The sequence below is a fragment of the Artemia sp. Qi Xiang Cuo genome, chromosome 3, assembly GCF_049724085.1.
Source record: "Artemia sp. Qi Xiang Cuo chromosome 3, ASM4972408v1, whole genome shotgun sequence".
In the NCBI taxonomy this organism is placed as follows: Eukaryota; Metazoa; Arthropoda; class Branchiopoda; order Anostraca; family Artemiidae; genus Artemia; species Artemia sp. Qi Xiang Cuo.
In genome coordinates, this window is record NC_142796.1 from 88472449 (window position 1) to 88494406 (window position 21958).

The 21958-nt window shown below is 31.3% G+C and overlaps 1 protein-coding gene across 1 annotated transcript in view; it reads left to right on the top strand.

The window, feature by feature from the left end:
- The window catches only part of LOC148954714 (uncharacterized), a 111170-nt gene that overhangs the window by 61770 nt on the left and 27442 nt on the right, over window positions 1-21958 (top strand). The window contains exon 2 of the mRNA XM_089087218.1: window positions 8668-8944. Within this exon, the coding sequence (XP_088943344.1) occupies window positions 8668-8944 (277 nt within the window). The remainder of the gene's footprint in view (window positions 1-8667; window positions 8945-21958) is intronic.

The following is a 21958-nucleotide window of genomic DNA, read 5'->3' on the forward strand; positions in this document are numbered from 1 at the left end:
GTTTTATTCTGTGTGTTTTTTCTTTACTTGGTGGTCATTCAAAAAGCGAGGATTTTTGTTAAATAAATCATTCTTGTACCTTTTAAAATAGATTTACGGGGTTTGATAGACTTTGTTTTCTTTTTCTGTGTGTTTTTTCTTTAATTGTTGATTATTCAAAAAGCAAGGATTTCTTTTAAATAATCAATCTTTGTACCTTTTAAAATAGCTTTACGGGGGTTTGGAAGACTCTGTTGTGTTATTCTGTGTGTTTTTTTTCTGTATTTGATTATCATTTAAAAAATGACGATTCAAGTTAAATAAATAATTTTTTTACCTTTTAAAATAGATTTATGGGGTTTGAGAGACTCTGTTGTTTTATTCCGTAGATTTTTGTTAAATAAATAATTCTTGTACCTTTTAAAATAGCTTTACGGGGTTTGAGAGACTCTGTTGTCTTATTCTGTGTTTTTTTCTTTACTTGGTGGTCATTCAAAAAGCGAGGATTTTTGTTAAATAAATAATTCTTGTACCTTTTAAAATAGCTTTACGGGGTTTGAGAGACTCTGTTGTCTTATTCTGTGTGTTTTTTTTCTTTACTTGGTGGTCATTTAAAAAGCAAGGTTTTTAGTTAAATAAATAATTCTTGTACCTTTTAAAATAGCTTTACGGGGTCTGAGAGACTCTGTTGTCTTATTTTGTGTGTTTTTTTTATTTACTTGGTGGTCATTCAAAAAGCGAGGATTTTTGTTAAATAAATAATTCTTGTACCTTTTAAAATAGCTTTACGGGGTTTGAGAGACTCTGTTGTTTTATTCTGTGTGTTTTTTTTCTTTACTTGGTGATCATTCAAAAAGCGAGGATTTTTGTTAAATAAATAATTCTTCTACCTTTTAAAATAGCTTTACGGGGTTTGAGAGACTCTGTTGTTTTATTTTGTGTGTTTTTTTTTCTTTACTTGGTGGTCATTGAAAAAGCGAGGATTTTTGTTAAATAAATAATTCTTGTACCTTTTAAAAAAGCTTTACGGGGTTTGAGATACTCTGTTGTTTTATAATGTGTGTTTTTTTCTTTACTTGGTGGTCATTCAAAAAGCGAGGATTTTTGTTAAATAAATAATTCTTGTACCTTTAAAAATAGCTTTACGGGGTTTGAGAGACTCTGTTGTTTTATTCTGTGTGTTTTTTTTCTTTAATTGGTGGTAATTAAAAAAGCGAGGATTTTTGTTAATAAATAATTCTTTTACCTTTTAAAATAGCTTTACGGGGTTTGAGAGACTCTGTTGTTTTATTCTGTGTGTTTTTTTTCTTTACTTGATGGTCATTCAAAAAGCGAGGATTTTTGTAAATAAATAATTCTTGTACCTTTTAAAATAGCTTTACGGGGTTTGAGAGACTCTGTTGTCTGATTCTGTGTGTTTTTTTTTCTTTATTTTGCGGTCATTCAAGAAGCAATAATTTTTGTAAAATAAACAGTTCTTTTACATTTAAAAATATTTTTACGGGGTTTAAGAGACTCTGTTTTTTTAGTCTGTGTGTTTTTTTTATTTACTTTGTGGTCATTCAAAAAGCTAGGATTTCTTTTAAATAAATAATTCTTTTACCATTTAAAATATTTTTAAGGGGTTTGAGAGACTCTGTTGTTTTATACTGTTTTTTTTTTTTTACTTGGTGGTAATTCAAAAAGCGATGATTTTTGTTAAATAAATAATTCTTGTAACTTTTAAAATAGCTTTACGGGGTTTGAGAGACTCTGTTGTTTTATTCTGTGTGTTTTTTTTTCTTTACTTGGTGGTCATTCAAAAAGCGAGGATTTTTGTTAAATAAATAATTCTTGTACCTTTTAAAGAAGCTTTACGGGGTTCGAGAGACTCTGGTGTTTTATTATGTTTGTTTTTTTTTCTTTAGTTGGTAGTAATTTAAAAAGCGAGGATTTTTATTAAATAACTAATTCTTTTACCTTTTAAAATAGCTTTACTGGGTCTGAAAGACTCTGTTTTTTTATTCTGAGTGTTTTTTTTATTTACTTGATTGTCATTCAAAAAGCGAGGATTTCGGTTAAATAAATAATTATTGTACCTTTTAAAATAGCTTTACGGGGTTGAGAGACTCTGTTGTTTTATTCTGTGTGTTTTTTTTCTTTACTTGGTGGTCATTCAAAAAGCGAGGATTTTTGTTAAATAAATAATTCTTGTATCTTTAAAAATAGCTTTACGGGGTTTGAGAGACTCTGTAGTTTTATTCTGTGTTTTTTTCTTTACTTGGTGGCCATTCAAAAAGCGAGGATTTCTGTTAAATAAATAATTCTTGTACCTTTTAAAATAGCTTTACGGGGTTTAGAGACTCTGTTGTTTTATTCTGTGTTTTTTTCTTTACTTGGTAGTCATTCAAAAAGCGAGGATTTTTGTTAAATAAATAATTCTTGTACCTTTAAAAATAGCTTTACGGGGTTTGAGAGACTGTTGTTTTATTCTGTGTGTTTTTTCTCTTTACTTGGTGGTCATTCAAAAAGCGAGGATTTCTGTTTAATAAATAATTCTTGTACCTTTTAAAATAGCTTTATGGGGTTTGAGAGACTCTGTTGTTTTATTATGTGTGTTTTTTTTCTTTTCTTTATGGTCATTGAAAAAGCGATGATTTTTGTTAAATAAATAATTCTTGTACCTTTTAAAATAGCTTTATGAGGTTTGAGAGACTGTTGTTTTATTCTGTGTGTCTTTTTTTCTTTACTTGTTGGTCATTAAAAAAGCGAAGAGTTTTGTTAAATAAATAATTCTTGTACCTTTTAAAATAGCTTTACGGGGTTTGAGAGACTCTGTTGTTTTATTCTGTGTGTTTTTTTTCTTTACTTGGTGGTCATTCAAAAAGTGAGGATTTTTGTTAAATACATAATTCTTGTACCTTTTAAAATAGCTTTACGGGGTTTGAGAGACTCTGTTGTTTTATTCTGTGTGTTTTAGTTCTTTACTTGGTGGTCATTTAAAAAGCAAGGATTTCTGTTAAATAAATAATTCTTGTACCTTTTAAAATAGCTTTACGGGGTTTGAGAGACTCTGTTGTTTTATTCTGTGTGTTTTTTTTCTTTACTTGGTGGTCATTTAAAAAGCGAGGATTCCTCTTAAATAAATAATTCACACGGAATAAGACAACAGAGTCTCTCAAACCCCTTAAAGCTATTTTAAAATGTACAAGAATTATTTATTTAAAAAAAATTTTCGCTTTTTGATTTACCAACAAGTAAAGAAAAAAACACACAGAATAAAACATCAGAGTCTCTCAAACCCCGTAAGGCTATTTTTAAAGGGAAAAGAAGTATTTCTTTAACAGAAATCCTCGCTTTTTAAATGACTACCAAGTAAAGAAAAAAAACACACAGAATAAAACTACAGAGTCTCTCAAACCCCCGTAAAGCTATTTTAAAAGGTACAAGAATTATTTATTTAACAAAAAACCTCGCTTTTTGAATGACCTTCAAGTAAAGAAAAAAAGAGACACAGAATAAAGCAACTGAGTCTCTCAAACCCCGTAAAGATGGTCATTCAAAAAGCGAGGATTTCTCTTAAATAAATAATTCACACGGAATAAGACAACAGAGTCTCTCAAATCCCGTAAAGCTATTTTAAAAGGTACAAGAATTATTTATTTAACAAAAATCCTCGCTTTTTGAATGACCACCAAGTAAAGAAAAAAACACACAGAATAAAACAACAGAGTCTCTCAAACCCCATAAAGCTATTTTTAAAGGTACAAGAATTATTTATTTAACATAAATCCTAGCTTTTTGAATGACTACCAAGTAAAGAAAAAAAAACACACAGAATAAAACAACAGAGTCTCTCAAACCCCGTAAAGCTATTTTAAAAGGTACAAGAATTATTTATTTAACAAAAAACCTCGCTTTTTGAATGACCATCAAGTAAATAAAAAAAAACACACAGAATAAAACAACTGAGTCTCTCAACCCCGTAAAGCTATTTTAAAAGGTACAAGAATTATTTATTTAACAGAAATCCTCGCTTTTTGAATGACCACCAAGTAAAGAAAAAAAAAACACAGAATAAAACAACAGAGTCTCTCAAACCCCGTAAAGCTATTTTAAACGGTACAAGAATTATTTACTTAAAAGAATTACTCGCTTTTTGAATGACCACCAAGTAAAGAAAAAAAAACACACATAATAAGATAACAGAGTCTATCAAACCCCGTAAATAAAATTTAAAAGGTGAAAGAATTATTTTTTTAACAAAAACCCATGGAATAAGACAACAGAGTCTCTCAAACCCCGTAAAGCTATTTTAAAAGGTACAAGAATTATTTATTTAACTTAAAGCCTCGCTTTTTAAATGACCACCAAGTAAAGAAAAAAAAACACACTGAATAAGACAACAGATTCTCTCTAGCCCTTTAAAGATGTTTTAAAAAGGCACAAGAATTATTTATTTAACAGAAATCCTCGCTTTCTAAATGAACACCAAGTAAAGAAAAAAAAACACACAGAATAAGACAACAGAGTCTTTCAAACCCCATAAAGCTATTTTAAAATGCATAAGGATTATTTATTTAACAGAAAACCTCGCTTTTTGAATGACCACCAAGTAAAGAAAAAAAAACACACAGAATAAAACAACAGAGTCTCTCTAACCCCGTAAAGCCATTTTAAAAGGTACAATAACTATTTATTTAACAAAAATCCTCGCTTTTTGAATGACCACCAAGTAAAGAAAAAAAAACTCACAGAATAAAACAACAGAATCTCTCAAACCCCGTAAAGCTATTTTAAAAGGTACAAGAATTATTTATTTAACAGAAATCCTCGCTTTTTGAATGACCATCAAGTAAAGAAAAAATCACACAGAATAAAACAACAGAGTCTCTCAAACCCCATAAAGCTATTTTAAAAGATACAAGAATTATTTATTTAACAAAAATCCTCGCTTTTTGAATGACCACCAAGTAAAGAAAAAAAACACACAGAATAAGACAACAGAGTCTTTCAAACCCCCGTAAAGCTATTTTAAAAGGTATAAGAATTTTTTATTTAACAAAAATCCTCGCTTTTTGAATGACCACCAACCAAAGAAAAAAAACCACACAGAATAAAACAACAGAGTCTCTCAAACCCCGTAAAGCTATTTTAAAAGGTGCAAGAATTATTTATTTAACAAAAATCCTCGCTTTTTGAATGACCACCAAGTAAAGAAAAAAAATACACAGAATAAAACAACAGAGTCTCTCAAACCCCGTAAAGCTATTTTAAAAGGTAAAAGAATTATTTATTTAACAAAATTCCTCGCTTTTTGAATGACCACCAAGTAAAAAAAAAACACACAGAATAAAACAACAGAGTCTCTCAAACCCCGTAAAGCAATTTTAAAAGGTACAAGAATTATTTATTTAACAAAAATCAACTGAATAAAACAACAGAGTCTCTCAAACCTCGTAAAGCTATTTTAAAAGGTACAAGAATTATTTATTTAAATTAAATCCTCGCTTTTAAAATAACCACCAAGTAAATAAAAAAAACACATAATAAAATAAAAAAGTCTCTCAAACCCCGTAAAGCTATTTTAAAAGGTACAAGAAGTATTTATTTAACAAAAATCCTCGCTTTTTGAATGACCACTAAGTAAAGAAGAAAAAACACACAAAATAAGACAACAGAGTCTGTCAAATCCCGTAAAGCTATTTTAAAAGGTAAAAGAATTATTTATTTAACAAAAATCCTCGCTTTTTGAATGACCAGCAAGTAAAGAAAAAAAAACACACAGAATAAGAAAACAGAGTCTCTCTAACCCCGTAAAGCCATTTTAAAAGGTACAATAACTATTTATTTAACAAAAATCCTCGCTTTTTGAATGACCACCAAGTAAAGAAAAAAAAACTCACAGAATAAAACAACAGAATCTCTCAAACCCCGTAAAGCTATTTTAAAAGGTACAAGAATTATTTATTTAACAAAAATCCTCGCTTTTTGAATGACCACCAAGTAAAGAAAAAAAACACACAGAATTAAACAACAGAGTCTCTCAAACCCCGTAAATCTATTTTAAAATGTACAGGAATTAGTATTTTAACAAAAATTTTCGCATTCTTAATGACTAACAAGTAAAGAAAAAAAAACACACAGACTAAGGCACGAGGGTCTCTCAAACACCGAAAGGCATTTTTAAAAGGTGCAATGATTTTATATTTGAAGGAAATACAAGCTATTTGTTTGACCACCAAGTAAAGAAAAAACACACAGAAAAAGAAATAAGTCTCTAAAAAACTAAAAATCTATGTATAAGGCTGATTTGTTTAACGAAACACCTCGTTTTTTGAATTACCACCAAGTAAAGAAAAAAAAAACACACAGAATAAAACAGCAGAGTCTCTCAAACCCCGTAAAGCTATTTTAAAAGGTACAAGATTTATTTATTTAACAATATCCAAAAATATTTTATTCAGAGATTTCTTGTTAAAAAATTATCAAATCACTAATTAGAATCAATCACACTCCTATTATTCAAACAAGGTATCCATAAGTACATGCTCTGAAAAGGTGCCAAGGAACGAAATCTCCCCAAATAACACCTTTATAAGTACTCTAAGACACCTCGCTCCCATCCCTCCAAAAATATTTTAATCAGAGATTTCTTGTTAAAAAATTATCCAATCACTAATTAGAATCAATCACACTCCTATTATTCAAACATTAATTAATATCGTTCATAGAGTCCAATTTGCGAATTCCTTATCCCTTTTTGCAAATGTCAATCAAACAATTCCGATTGTAAAAGCATGTTTAATCACGTTGCTTGGAAAGGTATCCATAAGTACATGCTCTGGAAAGGTGCCAAGGAACGTAAAGTACCCAAATAGCACAGGAAGGAACATAAAGTATGCAAAGTATAATGTCACACTCTACTAAAGTGGCTGAATGTTCCGCTCTTGTGATCCAGTGCTTAGTTAATCAACGTCATCAAAGTGTCGCAAACTTCTTTTTTAATTAAATTCGGTACTTTTATATATAAATAAAAAATTACATGTATATAGTATGAGGAATGTGGGTAAATATGATTATTTAAATACGCAATGCTGTTAGGGTAACATTTCTTAGGTTTAAACGTAGAAAATAATGACTAATAAGTTTATACTCCCAAAAAAAGTAAAATAGATTTTTTTTTTTAATCCATTCTTTTACAAAATGAATGTCCGAAACCAGGCACTGTCCAATTGCTGAGGTATTACCCTAGGCACAAGATTACTGAAGGGATAAACTACACAGTTAATTAAATTAAGGAAATTCTAGATGAAGTGGTATTATCTTTTTTAAACCGAAAAAATCAGAACCATTAAGAAAATTCATTATAAACTGTAAGTGTTGCTTAAAGAAATGCTCAAATGGCCCTGTAGCTACAGGGCAGCTCTAAAACACCAATTTTACCCTGTATTTCCTAGGGAGTCCCTTGTTTTACCTTATTTTACTAATTTTCCCTTATTTTACTAATTCTACCTTATTTTACCAATTTTACCAATTTTACTAACCGAGTTTTTATTTTATTGTAATTTTACAAGACTATAAGTAAGGTTTTAAAAAAAAATCAATAACCTGTTTCATTACTAGTGTTCCATTCAGAAGACAATTTGAGACATATATGTGCAATGAAGGTCATACCCAGGAGGGGAGATAGTTGGATTTGAACCCTCCCCCTCCCCCTCCCCCGAAATGTTTTTCTGACTCGTAAAAACGTAACAAAAACGGATATTTTTTATGCGTTTTTTTTAGGTTTTTTGTGTAAAACCCCAGAAAAAATCTTTGAATACCCCCCCCCCCGAAAAAAAAATCCTGTGTACGGCCTTTTGTGCAATATCAAACATCTTGATCTTGTGCTTGTTTACCTGATTTCGGTATTTTATCTAATTAGTCCCATTTGAAAGATTAATTGAGACATTAAAGTTAACAATAGCAAACTTCTTGGTCTTGTGCTTTTTGACGTGCTTTTTTTTAAATGTGGGTTTTTTCGTCTTTTTCTTCTAGCGTTTTTGTTGTTATCTTTTTTTCCTATTTACCTTAGGCTAATTTTTTTTTAATTTTTCTTTTTCTTCACTGTTGATAAAAGCTTTCGGATGTGAAGCCGAAATATTCAGATTTTTTATTATTTAAAGTTTTTTTTGTTTTTGTTCACTGTCTTGTTTAAACTGTTACACCCGTTTTTTCTACTTTTTCATTCGTTTAAATTTGGCAACAGCAGATATAGAAGAAATGGGGAACAATATTCCATCATTTCTAACCCATATTTGGGTTCTTTGATTTATAGGAACCCATATTTTATTTTTGCTAGAAAGTATGGATGTATGCTCAATCATATGTTCAGCGACATATTAGCAGGATATTTATTTTATTTGCCTGGTTTTGAAGAATACCGGAAAGAGTTATCTGCTATCCCGACTTTAGATGATTTTGGGTCCTGAAATTTGCCAGCTATTGTCCCAAGTTTTGGTCCAAAGAAGCCCCGAATCTAGCACTAATCGTCCAATTTTATTTAGAGCCTTTTTGAACTTTCATCGGTCTTTCGACGCAACCCCTGTACAGTTCATTTAATGTGGACCTTTTAACAGTTCTTTTCCCTTGTAACATGGAATCTTAAATAAACATCTGAATGTGAAAGGCTCTAAGTTATGTTTAACAATTCTTATCTCGTTTTAGGAAGGATCACGGACTTTTGTTGAATGTGGCGCGCTAGACGGCTTAACCTATTCAACTACTATACATCTGGAATATCACCTTGGTTGGACTGGTCTCCTGGTTGAAGCAGATCCTGTAAATTACAAAAATTTGAAGCAACTTAAGAGAAAAGCAATCACAATAAATGCTTGTGCCAGTCCAAACCCTTATCCCTTTATGGCAAAATTCTCTCCTTCGCATCGGCGTCAAAGCGGTAGCAAAAACAGTTCACGCGAAGATCCAAAAAGAGCAGATAAAGGTAGAGCAGCTACGAATTTGATAAGCTCATGATTCAAATGGTTAGGTCACGTGATGTATGATAGGTTGTCAAGTATTGTACTTTCTGGCCATCCATCAGGGATCGAGCGGATAGTAGGACGTCCTTGACTGGAGTTGTTTGACGTCATAAGAAAGGATTTGAAGAAAATTCGAATATTGGGGGAGGGAGTAAAGAGCAAAGCTTTGAATATATCTAGGGAGGAGGAGTGTGGGCAGCTGTGTTGGTCCTTGGGACCTTTTTAGATGAGTTATTAAAAGTAATAAACAGTACTGGACACTAAATTCCTTCAAAATAGGGACATGATGGTAGCTATTTACATAAAATGAATGAAAATGCATACGGAATCATGGAAATACGTACTATTAATATTCCAAAAACAATACTACTACTAACAGCTTACTGAAAACCCAAGCCACCACTTTTGTTCCATCCAATTCTATGGAAGAAAGCAATGAAATTTTGCAAAAAAAAAAAAAAATGTCTTACAGATCCTTGAATCAGGGAAACATTTTAACGATCTTACATAATCGTTTGTTCACCTTTCTGGAGCCCACAATAAGTAAATGCAGTTAAAATAGTTTCTAAATCAACAAAAGTATTTACTCGACTTGACTTACTTAAAGCTCTTGCTCGCCAGCGTCACCAGCGTAGAGGGAACCAGACGTCAGTGCCGTTATTCGTCTCCAGATTGGCCTGTTTTGGGCGAGGGTAGGAAATTCACTGGGGTCAATGCCCCACTCTTTTTAAACTCTTTTTTTAACTTAAATAAATACCAAATTTTTAAGACTTTTAGGAATGAATGTCAGTATGTATTAAAGTCAATCCAAGTTCGTTTGCTTTTTCAGTAATTAATTTGAAAAACATTTTCCACAAAACAAGTTTTTCAAAGAAAAGTAAAGAGCTCCATTAAGCCAAAGATGAGCATAAATAAATTTCAATAATATTCCAGTATTCAAAGTATACACATAGTGCCTTCTGGCTAGTTCAAATCTCCCACAACTTACCCTTAAAGGTCTAACTTAATAATATAAGTTGTTCTTCAGATATTGTTTTGTGAACTGTTTGAAAGTCCACATGTTCATAGTTTGTTTTGATTTAGTTACACATCCGCTTAAATATTCGCCTTAACCCCTTCACCATAAAAACTTCACCTTAATACCCTGAGCTTGCATAGTAGCAATAGTTGTAGTAGCATTAGCAACAGTATATGCATAGCAGCTTTGGTGTCTTCAACATCCCCTTCAACATAAGCTGAAAGTGTCAACTTAATACCATCAACCGTTCCAGAAGCATTTCTGATGTGTCCGTTTGACAACCCGTAAGGGCATTGTGTGTTTCGACTTAGTTCTATAGAGTTTCTGTATATTCCAAATTTTTACCCTTAATATCCTTAGTTTTAATAGCAGTAATAGTAGTAGTAGTAGCAGAAGAATTAATTGTAGTAGCCAAGGCTGTAGCGGCAGCAGTAGTAATAGAAGTAGTAATAATAGCAATAGTGGTAGTAGTAAGAGTAGAAGAAGTAGCAGTAGGATGGAAATATTTTCTTTTGGTTAGTTCAACATCCCTCACAACAAGCTCTGTTAGTTTCAACTGCACACACCAAGCTGTTAGTAGGAACCTATCATGAGTTCCGAGGCCTACATAATTTATGCATGTTTTTATGGTTTTTCTCACTGAGGATGTTTTTTCATGGTTTTTCTCACTGTGGATGTTTTTTAATGGTTTTTTCAAACCATGAAAAAACATCAGCTTTTTCATGGTTTCGTTCTGTTTGATGGTTAAGATACATAGGGGAATGCATATGACTTCACTTAGGGGAAGAGATGAAGTATTTAGTTTGCAGTTTATATACGATATGTAATTTAAAATTCTTTAGGTCTGAGAGATAAATATTAATATTCTATCGAAGCCATACTAATGTAACTAGGAACACCTTAGATATATTTTCAGAAATTCAAACGAGATCAAGATAGATTGAATATATTTTACGCGGGAAATGGTTTCTTGGGAATTTCAAATGTGACAGCGCAGGCATGCCGAAACAAAGGAACATACAAAAATTATTTTTAAGGGATTATTTGGGCGAAAACAAATTAATCGGCATTTTAGGGATTTTTTGGGCGAAAAAGTTTGAGACATTTTAGAGGATGATTTGGGGTGAAACTCTGTGGTTGTTATAATACACAAGTTCCTTTTGAACAATATTGTAAGGTCCCCTACCCCAACCCCAAAGGGCCCCAAGGGCCCCCGAAGGTCCCCGGGCCCCAAAGAGCCCCCTCTCCTACCCCGTCCCCTCCCACCCCTCCCCTTCATCCCATTCCTCCCCTTCCTCCCCTACCCTCCCCTCCTCCTCCCCTCCTCCTCCCCTCCTTCCATTTTTTTAATACGTTTTTTTATTTTTTTTAACATAGTATTTTTTCAACTTTTTTTTTTACATCTCGTCATGGTTTACCTTGTCACTGTTACATTCTCTTGATGTTTCAAAGTTCATTTTCGTTGAAATACAAGAGTTTGAATATTTCAGTAGTACTTAGTCGTGGTTTACCATGTTATTATTACATTCTCGTGATAGTTCAAAATTCACTCTGAATCTTTCTCTTTTAAATGCAAGAGTTGGAATATTTCAGTAGTGTTTTCTCGTGGTTTACCTTGTCACTGTTACATTCTGAAAATGTTTCAAAGTTGATTTTGGATCTTTTTCGTTGAAATACAAGAGTTGGATTATTTCAGTAGTGTTTGTCATGGTTTACCATGTCACTGTTACATTCTCTTGACGTTTCAAAGTTCATTTTGGATTTTTTTCGTTGAAATGCAAGAGTTGGATTATTTCAGTAGTGTTTGTCATGGTTTACCATGTCACTGTTACATTCTCTTGACGTTTCAAAGTTGATTTTGGATCTTTTTCGTTGAAATACAAGAGTTGGATTAATTCAGTAGTGTTTGTCATGGTTTACCATGTCACTGTTACATTCTCATGATGTTTAAAAATTCATTTTGGATTTTTTTTTAAATGCAAGAGTTGGATTATTTTAGTAGTGTTTTGCCATGGATTACCATGTCAATGTTACATTCTCTTGATGTTTCAAAGATCATTTTGGATTTTTTTTAATGTAAGAGTTGAATATTTCAGTAGTGTTTTCTCATGGTTTACCTTGTCACTGTTACATTCTCTTGATGTTTCAAAGTTGATTTTGGATTTTTTTCGTTGAAATACAAGAGTTGGATTAATTCAGTAGTGTTTGTCATGGTTTACCATGTCACTGTTACATTCTCATGATGTTTCAAAGTTCATTTTGGATTTTTTCGTTGAAATGCAAGAGTTGGATTATTTCAGTAGTGTTTTGTCGTGGTTTACCTTCTCACTGTAAAATTCTCTTGATGTTTCAAAGTTCATTTTAGATCTTTTTCGTTGAAATGCAAGAGTTGGAATATTTCAGTAGTGTTTTCTCATAGTTTACCTTGTCACTGTTACATTCTCTTGACGTTTCAAAGTTCATTCTGGATCTTTTTCGTTGAAATGCAAGAGTTGAATTACATTCTCTTGATCTTTCAAGGTTCATTTTGGTTTTCATTCGTTGAAATGTAAGAGTTGGAATATTTCAGTAGTGTTTTATCGTGGCTTACCTTATCACTGTTACATACTCTTGATGTTTCAAACTTCATTTTGGATTTTTTTTTGTTGAAATGTAAGAGTTGGAATATTTCAGTAGTGTTTTCTCGTGGTTTACCTTGTCCCTGTTACATTCTCTTGACATTTCAAAGTTCATTTTGGATCTTTGTCGCTGAAACGCAAGAGTTGGATTATTTCAGTAGTGTTTTCTCATGGTTTACCATGTCACTTTTACATTCTCATGATGTTTCAAAGTTCCTTTGGACTTTTTCGTTGAAATGCAAGAGTTGGAATATTTCAGTAGTGTTTTGTCGTGGTTTACCTTCTCACTGTTACATTCTCTTGATGTTTCAAAGTTCATTTTAGATATTTTTAATTGAATTGCAAGAGTTGGAATATTTAAGTAGTGTTTTGTCGTGGTTTACCTTGTCACTGTTACATTCTCTTGATGCTTTAAAGTTCATTTTGGATTTTTTTTTTTTAAATGCAAGAGTTGGACTATTTCAGTAGTGTTTTCTCATGGTTTACCTTGTCCCTGTTACATTATCTTGACATTTCAAAGTTCATTTTGGATCTTTGTCGCTGAAACGCAAGAGTTGGATTATTTCAGTAGTGTTTTATCATGGTTTACCATGTCACTTTTACATTCTCATGATGTTTCAAAGTTCCTTTGGATCTTTTTCGTTGAAATGCAAGAGTTGGAATATTTCAGTAGTGTTTTGTCGTGGTTTACCTTCTCACTGTTACATTCTCTTGATGTTTCAAAGTTCATTTTAGATCTTTTTAATTGAATTGCAAGAGTTGGAATATTTCATTAGTGTTTCATCGTGGTTTACCTTATCACTGGTACATTCTATTGATGTTTCAAAGTTCATTTTGGATCTTTTTCGTTGAAATGCAAGAGTTGAATTATTTCATTAGTGTTTTCTCGTGGTTTACCATGTCACTGTTACATTCTCTTGATGTTTCAAAGTTCATTTTGGATTTTTTTGAAATGCAAGAGTTGGAATATTTCAGTAGTGTTTTGTCGTGGTTTACTTTGTCACTGTTACATTCTCTTGATGTTCCAAATTTCATTTTGGATTTTTTTTGTTGAAATGTAAGAGTTGAAATATTTCAGTAGAGTTTTCTCGTGGTTTATCTTGTCACTTTTACATTCTGAAAATATTTCAAAGTTTATTTTGGATCTTTTTCGTTGAAATGCAAGAGTTGGATTATTTCAGTAGTGTTTGTCATGGTTTACTATGTCACTGTTACATTCTCATGATGTTTCAAAGTTCATTTTTGATTTTTTCGTTGAAATGCAAGAGTTGGACTATTTCAGTAGTGTTTTGTCGTGGTTTACCATTTCACTGTTACATTCTCTTGATGTTTCAAAGTTCATTTTGGATGTTTTTCGTTGAAATGCAAGCGTTGGAATATTTCAGTAGTGTTTTCTCATTGTTTACCTTGTCACTGTTACATTCTGAAAATGTTTCAAAGTTACATTCTCTTGATGTTTCAAAGTTCATTTTATATATTTTTCGTTGAAATGTAAGAGTTGGAATATTTCAGGAGTGTTTTGTCGTGGTTTACCTTGTCACTGTTAGATTCTCTTTATTTTCCAAAAGTTCATCTTGGATGTTTTTTATTGAAATGTAAGAGTTGGAATATTTCAGTAGTGTTTTGTCGTGGTTTACGTTGTCATTCATACATTCTCTTAATGTTTCAAAGTTCATTTTGGATTGTTTTCGTTGAAATGTAAGAGTTGGAATATTTCAGTAGTGTTTTGTCGTGGTTTACCTTGTCACTGTTACATTCTCTTGATGTTTCAAAGTTCATTTTGGATTATTTTTTTTCGCTGAAATGCAAGAGTTGGAATATTTCAATTGTGTTTTGTCGCAGTGTACCGTGTCACTGTTACATTCTCTTGAAGTTTCAAAGTTCATTTTGGATATCTTCGTCGAAATGTAAAAATTGAAATATTTCAGTAGTGTTTTGTTGTGGTTTACTTTGCACTGTTACATTCTCTTGATGTTTCAAAGTTCTTCTTGGATGTTTTTCATTGATATTTAAGAGATGGAATATTTCACTAGTGTTTTGTCGCAGTTTACCTTGTCACTGTTACATTCTATTGATGTTTCAAATTTCATTTTGGATTTTTTTTTCGTTGAAATGTAAGAGTTGGATTATTTCAATAGTGTTTTGTCGTGGTTTACCATATCACTGTTACATTCTCTTAATGTTTCAAATTTTAGATTTTTTTCGTCGAAATGTAAGAGTTGGAATAATTCAGTAATGTTTTGTTGTGGTTTACCTTGTCACTGTTACATTCTGAAGATGTTTCAAAGTTCATTTTGGATTTATTCGTTGAAGTGTAAGAGTTTGATTTACCAAGTTGTAAAGTTACCATTCGTTGAAGTGTAAGAGTGGTTTACCAAGTCACTGTTACATTCTCTTGTTGTTTCAAAGTTCATTTTAGATTTTTTTCATTGAAATGTAAGAGTTGGAATATTTCAGTAGTGTTTTGTCGTGGTTTACCTTGTAACTGTTACATTCTCTTGATGTTTCAAAGTTTATTTTGATTTTTTTTAAATGTAAGAGCTCGAGTATTTCAGTAGTGTTTTGTCGTGGTTTACCTTGTCACTGTTACATTCTCATGATGCTTCAAAGCTCATTTTGGATTTTTCGTTGAAATTTTGGAGTTGGAACATTTCAGTACTGTTTATTCATGGTTTACCTTGTCACTGTTACATTCTCTTGATGTTTGAAAGTTCATTTTGGATTTTTCTTTGTTGAAATGTAAGAGATTGAATATTTCAGTAGTGTTTTATCATGGTTTACCATGTCGATGTTACATTTTCTTGATGTTTCAAAGTTCATTTTGGATTTTTTTTTGTTCAAATGTATTAGTTGGAATATTTCAGTAGTGTTTTGTCATGGTTTACATTATCACTGCTTCATTCTAATGATATTTCAAAGTTCATTTTGGATTTTTGTTTCGTTGAAATGTGTGAGTTGGAATATTTCAGTAGTGTTTTGTCGTGGTTTACCTTGTCACTGTTACATTCTCATGATGTTTCAAAGTTCATTTTGTTTTTTTTTTCGTTGAAATGTAAGAATTTGAATATTTCAGTTGTATTTTGTCATGGTTTACATTGACACTGTTACATTTTCTTAATGTTTCAAAGTTCATTTTGGATTTTTTTTTGTTTAAATGTAAGAGATGGAATATTTTAGTAGTGGTTTATCATGGTTTACCGTGTCGATGTTACATTCTCTTGATGTTTCAAAGTTCATTTTGATTTTTTTCGTTGAAATGTAAGAGTTGGAATATTTCAGTAGTGTTTTGTCATGGTTTACATTGTCACTGTTACATTGTCATGATATTTCAAAGTTCATTATGGATTTTTTCGTTCAAATGTATGAGTTGGAATATTTCAGTAGTGTTTTATCGTTGTTTACCTTGTCACTGTTACATTCTCATCATATTTCAAGGTTCATTTTGGATTTTTTTCTGAAATTTAAGAGTTGGAATATTTCAGTAGTATTTTATCGTAATTTACCTTGTCACTGTTATATTCTCTTGATATTTAAAAGTTCATTGTGAGAGAGATACGCAAAAAGTTGGGTTAATTTAGGTTGATTAGGTTATATTGGGTTAGGTTAGGTTAGCCTATGGACGCACGCGTACATAAGCTAACCTAACCTAACCCAAACTAACCTAACCTAAATTAACCCAACTTTTTGCGTATCTCTCTCAAAATGAATTTTGAAACATCAAAAGAATGTAATAGTGACAAGGTAAATCACGATAAAATACTATTGAAACATTCCAATTCTTACATTTAAACAAAAAAAATCCAAAATGAACTTTTAAATATCATGAGAATGTAACAGTGACAAGGTAAACCACGACAATACACTACTGAAATATTCCAAGTCTTACATTTCAACGAAAAAAAAAAATATAAATGAACTTTGAAACATCAAAAGAATGTAATAGTGACAAGGTAAATCACGATAAAATACTACTGAAACATTCCAACTCTTACATTTCAACAAAAAAAAATCCAAAATGAACTTTGAAATATCATGAGAATGTAACAGTGACAAGGTAAACCACGGTAGAACAATACTGAAATATTCCAACTCATACATTTGAACGAAAAAATCCATAATGAACTCTGAAATATCATGAGAATGTAACAGTGACAATTTAAACCATGACAAAATACTACTGAAATATTCCAAGTCTTACATTTCAACAAAAAAAAAAATCTAAAATGAACTTTGAAACATCAAAAGAATGTAATAGTGACAAGGTAAATCACGATAAAATACTACTGAAACATTCCAACTCTTACATTTCAACAAAAAAAAATCCAAAATGAACTTTGAAATATCATGAGAATGTAACAGTGACAAGGTAAACCACGGTAGAACACTACTGAAATATTTTAACTCATACATTTGAACGAAAAAATCCATAATGAACTCTGAAATATCATGAGAATGTAACAGTGACATTGTAAAAAATGACAAAACACTACTGAAATATTCCAACTCTTACATTTCGACGCAAAAAATCCTAAATGAACTTTGAAACATCAAGAGAATGTAATAGTGACAAGGTAAGCCACGACAAAACACTTCTGAAATATTCCAAGTCATACAGTTCAAGGAAAAAAAAATACAAAATAAACTTTGAAATATCATGATAATGTAACAGTCATAATGTAAATCATGACAAAAAACTACTGAAATATTCCAGCTCATACATTTGAACGAAAAAATCCAAAATTTACTCTGAAACACCAAGAGAATGTAACAGCGACATGGTAAACCATGATAAAACACTACTGAAATATTCCATCTCTTACATTTCAAAAAAAAAAAATCCAAAATCAACTTTAAAACATCAAGAGAATGTAACAGTGACAAGGTAAACCATGACAAAACAGTAACATCATGAGAATGTAACAGTGACAAGGTAAACCACGACAAAACACTTCTGAAATATTCCAACTATTACATTTCAACGAAAAAAATCCAAAATGAACTTTGAAACATCAAGAGAATGTAACAGTGACAAGGTAAACCACGACAAAACGATACTGAAATATTCGACCTCTTACATTTCAATGAAAAAAAAATCTAAAATGATCTTTGAAGCAACAAGAAAATGTAACAGTGACTTGGTAAACCACGACAAAACAATACTGAAATATTCCAACTCTTATACTTCAACGACAAAAAAAATCCAGAATGAACTTTGAAACATCTTCAGAATGTAAAAGTGACAAGGTAAACCACAACAAAACATTACTGAAATATTCCAACTCTTACATTTCGACGAAAAAAATCTAAAATGAACTTTGAAACATTACGAGAATGTAACAGTGATATGGTAAACCACGACAAAACACTTTTGAAATATTCCAACTCTTATATTTCAACGAAAAAAATCCAAAATGAACTTTGAAACATCAAGAGAATGTAACAGTGACAATGTAAACCACGACAAAACACTACTTAAGTATTCCAACTCTTACAGTTCAACGAAAAAAAAAATCCGAAATGAACTTTGAAACATCAATAGAATGTAACACTGACAAGGTAAACTGCGACAAAACACTACCGAAACATTCGAACTCTTACATTTCAATGAAAAACATCCGAAATGAGCTTTGAAACATCAAAAGAATGTTACAGTGCAATGTAAACCACGACAAAACACTACTGAAATATTTCAAATCTTACATTTCGACGAAAAACATCTAAAATGAACTTTGAAACATCAAGAGAATGTAACAGTGACAAGGTAAACCACGACAAAACAATACTGAAATACTCGAGCTCTTACATTAAAAAAAAATCCAAATGAACTTTGAAACATCAAGAGAATGTAATAGTGACAAGGTAAACCACCTCAAAACACTACTGAAATATTCCAACTCTTACATTTCAATGAAAAACATCTAAGATGAACTTTTGAGAAATCAAGAGAATGTAACAGTGAGAAGGTAAACCACGACAAAACACTACTGAAATATTCCAACTCTTATACTTCAACGAAAAAAAAAATCCAAAAAGAACTTTGAAACATCTTCAGAATGTAAAAGTGACATGGTAAACCACAACAAAACATAACTGAAATATTCCAACTCTTACATTTCGACGAAAAAAATCTAAAATGAACTTTGAAACATTACGAGAATATAACAGTGATATGGTAAACCACGACAAAATACTTTTGAAATATTCCAACTCTTACATTTCAACAAAAAAAAATCCAAAATGAACTTTGAAACATCAAGAGAATGTAACAGTGACAATGTAAACCACGACAAAACACTACTGAAATATTCCAACTCTTACATTTCAACGAAAAAAAAAATCCAAAATGAACTTTGAAACATCAATAGAATGTAACACTGGCAAGGAAAACTGCGACGAAACACTACTGAAACATTCCAACTCTTACATTTAAATGAAAAACATCCGAAATGAGCTTTGAAACATCAAAAGAATGTAACAGTGCAATGTAAACCACGACAAAACACTACTGAAATATTTCAAATCTTACATTTTGACGAAAAACATCTAAAATAAACTTTGAAACATCAAGAGAATGTAACAGTGACACGGTAAACTGCGACAAAACACTACTGAAATATTCTAAATCTTACATTTCGACGAAAAAAAATCCAAAATGAACTTTGAAACACTCAGAGAATGTAAGAGTGACATGGTAAAACATGAAAAAATTCTACTGAAATAATCCAACTCTTGCATTTCAACGAAAAAAATGCAAAATGAACTTTGAAACATCAAGAGAATGTAACAGTGATAAGGTAAACCACGACAAAACACTACTGATATATTCGAACTCTTACATTACAATGAAAAAATCCAAAGTGAACATTTAAACATTATTAAAATGTAAGAGTGACATGGTAAACAACGACAAAACAATACTGAAATATTCCAACTCTTGCATTTCAACGAAAAAGATCCAAAATGAACTTTGAAACATCAAGAGAATGTAGTAACAGTGACATTGTAAACCACGACAAAACACTACTGAAATAATCCTGCTTTTGCATTTCAACAAAAAAAAATCTAAAATGAACTTTGAAACATCAAGAGAATGCAACATTGAGAAGGTAAACCACGACAAAACACTACTGAAATATTCCAACTCTTGCATTTCAACGAGAAAACCCAAATGAACTTTGAAACATCATGAGAATGTAACAGTGACATGGTAAACCACGACAAAACATTACTGAAATAATCCAACTCTTCCATTTCAGCGAAAAAGATCCAGAATGAACTTTGAAACGTCAAGAGAATGTAACAGTGACAAGGTAAACTATGAGAAAACACTACTGAAATATTCCAAATCTTGCATTTCAACGAAAAAGATCTAAAATGAACTTTGAAACATCAAGAGAATTTAACAGTGACAAGGTAAACCACGACAAAACACTACTGAAATATTCCATCTCTTGCATTTCAACGTAAAAGATCCAAAATGAACTTTGAAACGTCAAGGGAATGTAACAGTGACAAGATAAACCATGACGAAACACTACTGAAATATTCCAACTCTTGCATTTCGTCGAAAAAGATCCAAAATGAACTTTGAAACGTCAAGAGAATGTAACAGTGACAAGGTAAACCACGACAAAACATTACTGAAATATTCCAACTCTTACATTTCAATGAAAAACATCTAAGATGAACTTTTGAAAAACCAAGAGAATGTAACAGTGAGAAGGTAAACCACGACAAAACACTACTGAAATATTCCAACTCTTATAATTCAACGAAAAAAAAATCCAAAAAGAGACAAGGTAAACCACGACAAAACACTACCGAAATATTCTAAATCTTACATTTCGACGACAAAGAATCCAAAATGAACTTTGAAACATTCAGAGAATGTAAGAGTGACAAGGTAAACCACGAAAAAACACTACTGAAATACTCGAGCTCTTACATTTAAAAAAAAATCCAAGATGAACTTTGAAACATCAAGAGAATGTAATAGTGACATGGTAAACCACGACAAAACACTACTGAAATATTCCAACTCTTATATTTAAATGAAAAACATCCAAAATGAACTTTTGAAATATCAAGAGAATGTAACAGTGACAAGGTAAACCACTACAAAACTTTACTGAAATATTCTAACTCTTGCATTTAAACTAAAAAGATCCTAAATGAACTTTGAAACATCAAGAGAATGTAACAGTGAGATGGTAAACCACGGCAAAACACTACTGAAATATTCCAACTCTTAAATTTCAATAATTAAAAAAATTTAAAATGAAATTTTCAACATCTTGACAATGTATCAGTGAAATGGTAAACCACGACGAAACACTACTGAAATAATCCAACTCTTGCATTTCAACGAAAGAGATCAAAAATGAAATTTGAAACATCAAGAGAATGTAGTAACAGTGACATTGTAAACCACGACAAAACACTACTGAAATAATCCTGCTGTTGCATATCAACGAAAAAAATCTAAAATGAACTTTGAAACATCAAGAGAATGTAACAGTGAGAAGGTAAACCACGACAAAACACTACTGAAATATTCCAACTCTTGCATTTCAACGAGAAAACCCAAATGAACTTTGAAACATTATGAGAATGTAACAGTGACATGGAAAACCATGACGAAACATTACTGAAATAATCCAACTCTTCCATTTCAGCGAAAAAGATCCAGAATGAACTTTGAAACGTCAAGAGAATGTAACATGACAAGGTAAACTATGAGAAAACACTACTGAAATATTCCATCTCTTGCATTTCAACGAAAAAGATCTAAAATGAACTTTGAAACGTCAAGAGAATGTAACAGTGACAAGATAAACCATGACAAAACACTACTGAAATATTCCAAGTCTCGCATTTCGACGAAAAAGATCCAAAATGAACTTTGAAACGTCAAGAGAATGTAACAGTGACAAGGTAAACCATGACAAAACACTACTGAAATATTCCAACTCTTATACTTCAACGAAAAAAAAATCCAAAAAGAACTTTGAAACATCTTCAGAATGTAAAAGTGACATGGTAAACCACAACAAAACATTATTGAAATATTCCAACTCTTACATTTCGACGAAAAAAAAATCTAAAATGAACTTTGAAACATTACGAGAATACAACAGTGATATGGAAAACCACGACAAAACACTTTTGAAATATTTCAACTCTTACATTTCAACGAAAAAAAGTCCAAAATGAACTTTGAAACATCAAGAGAATGTAACAGTGACAAGGTAAACCACGACAAAACACTACTGAAGTATTCCAACTCCTACATTTCAATGAAAAAAAAATCCAAAATGAACTTTGAAACATCAATAGAATGT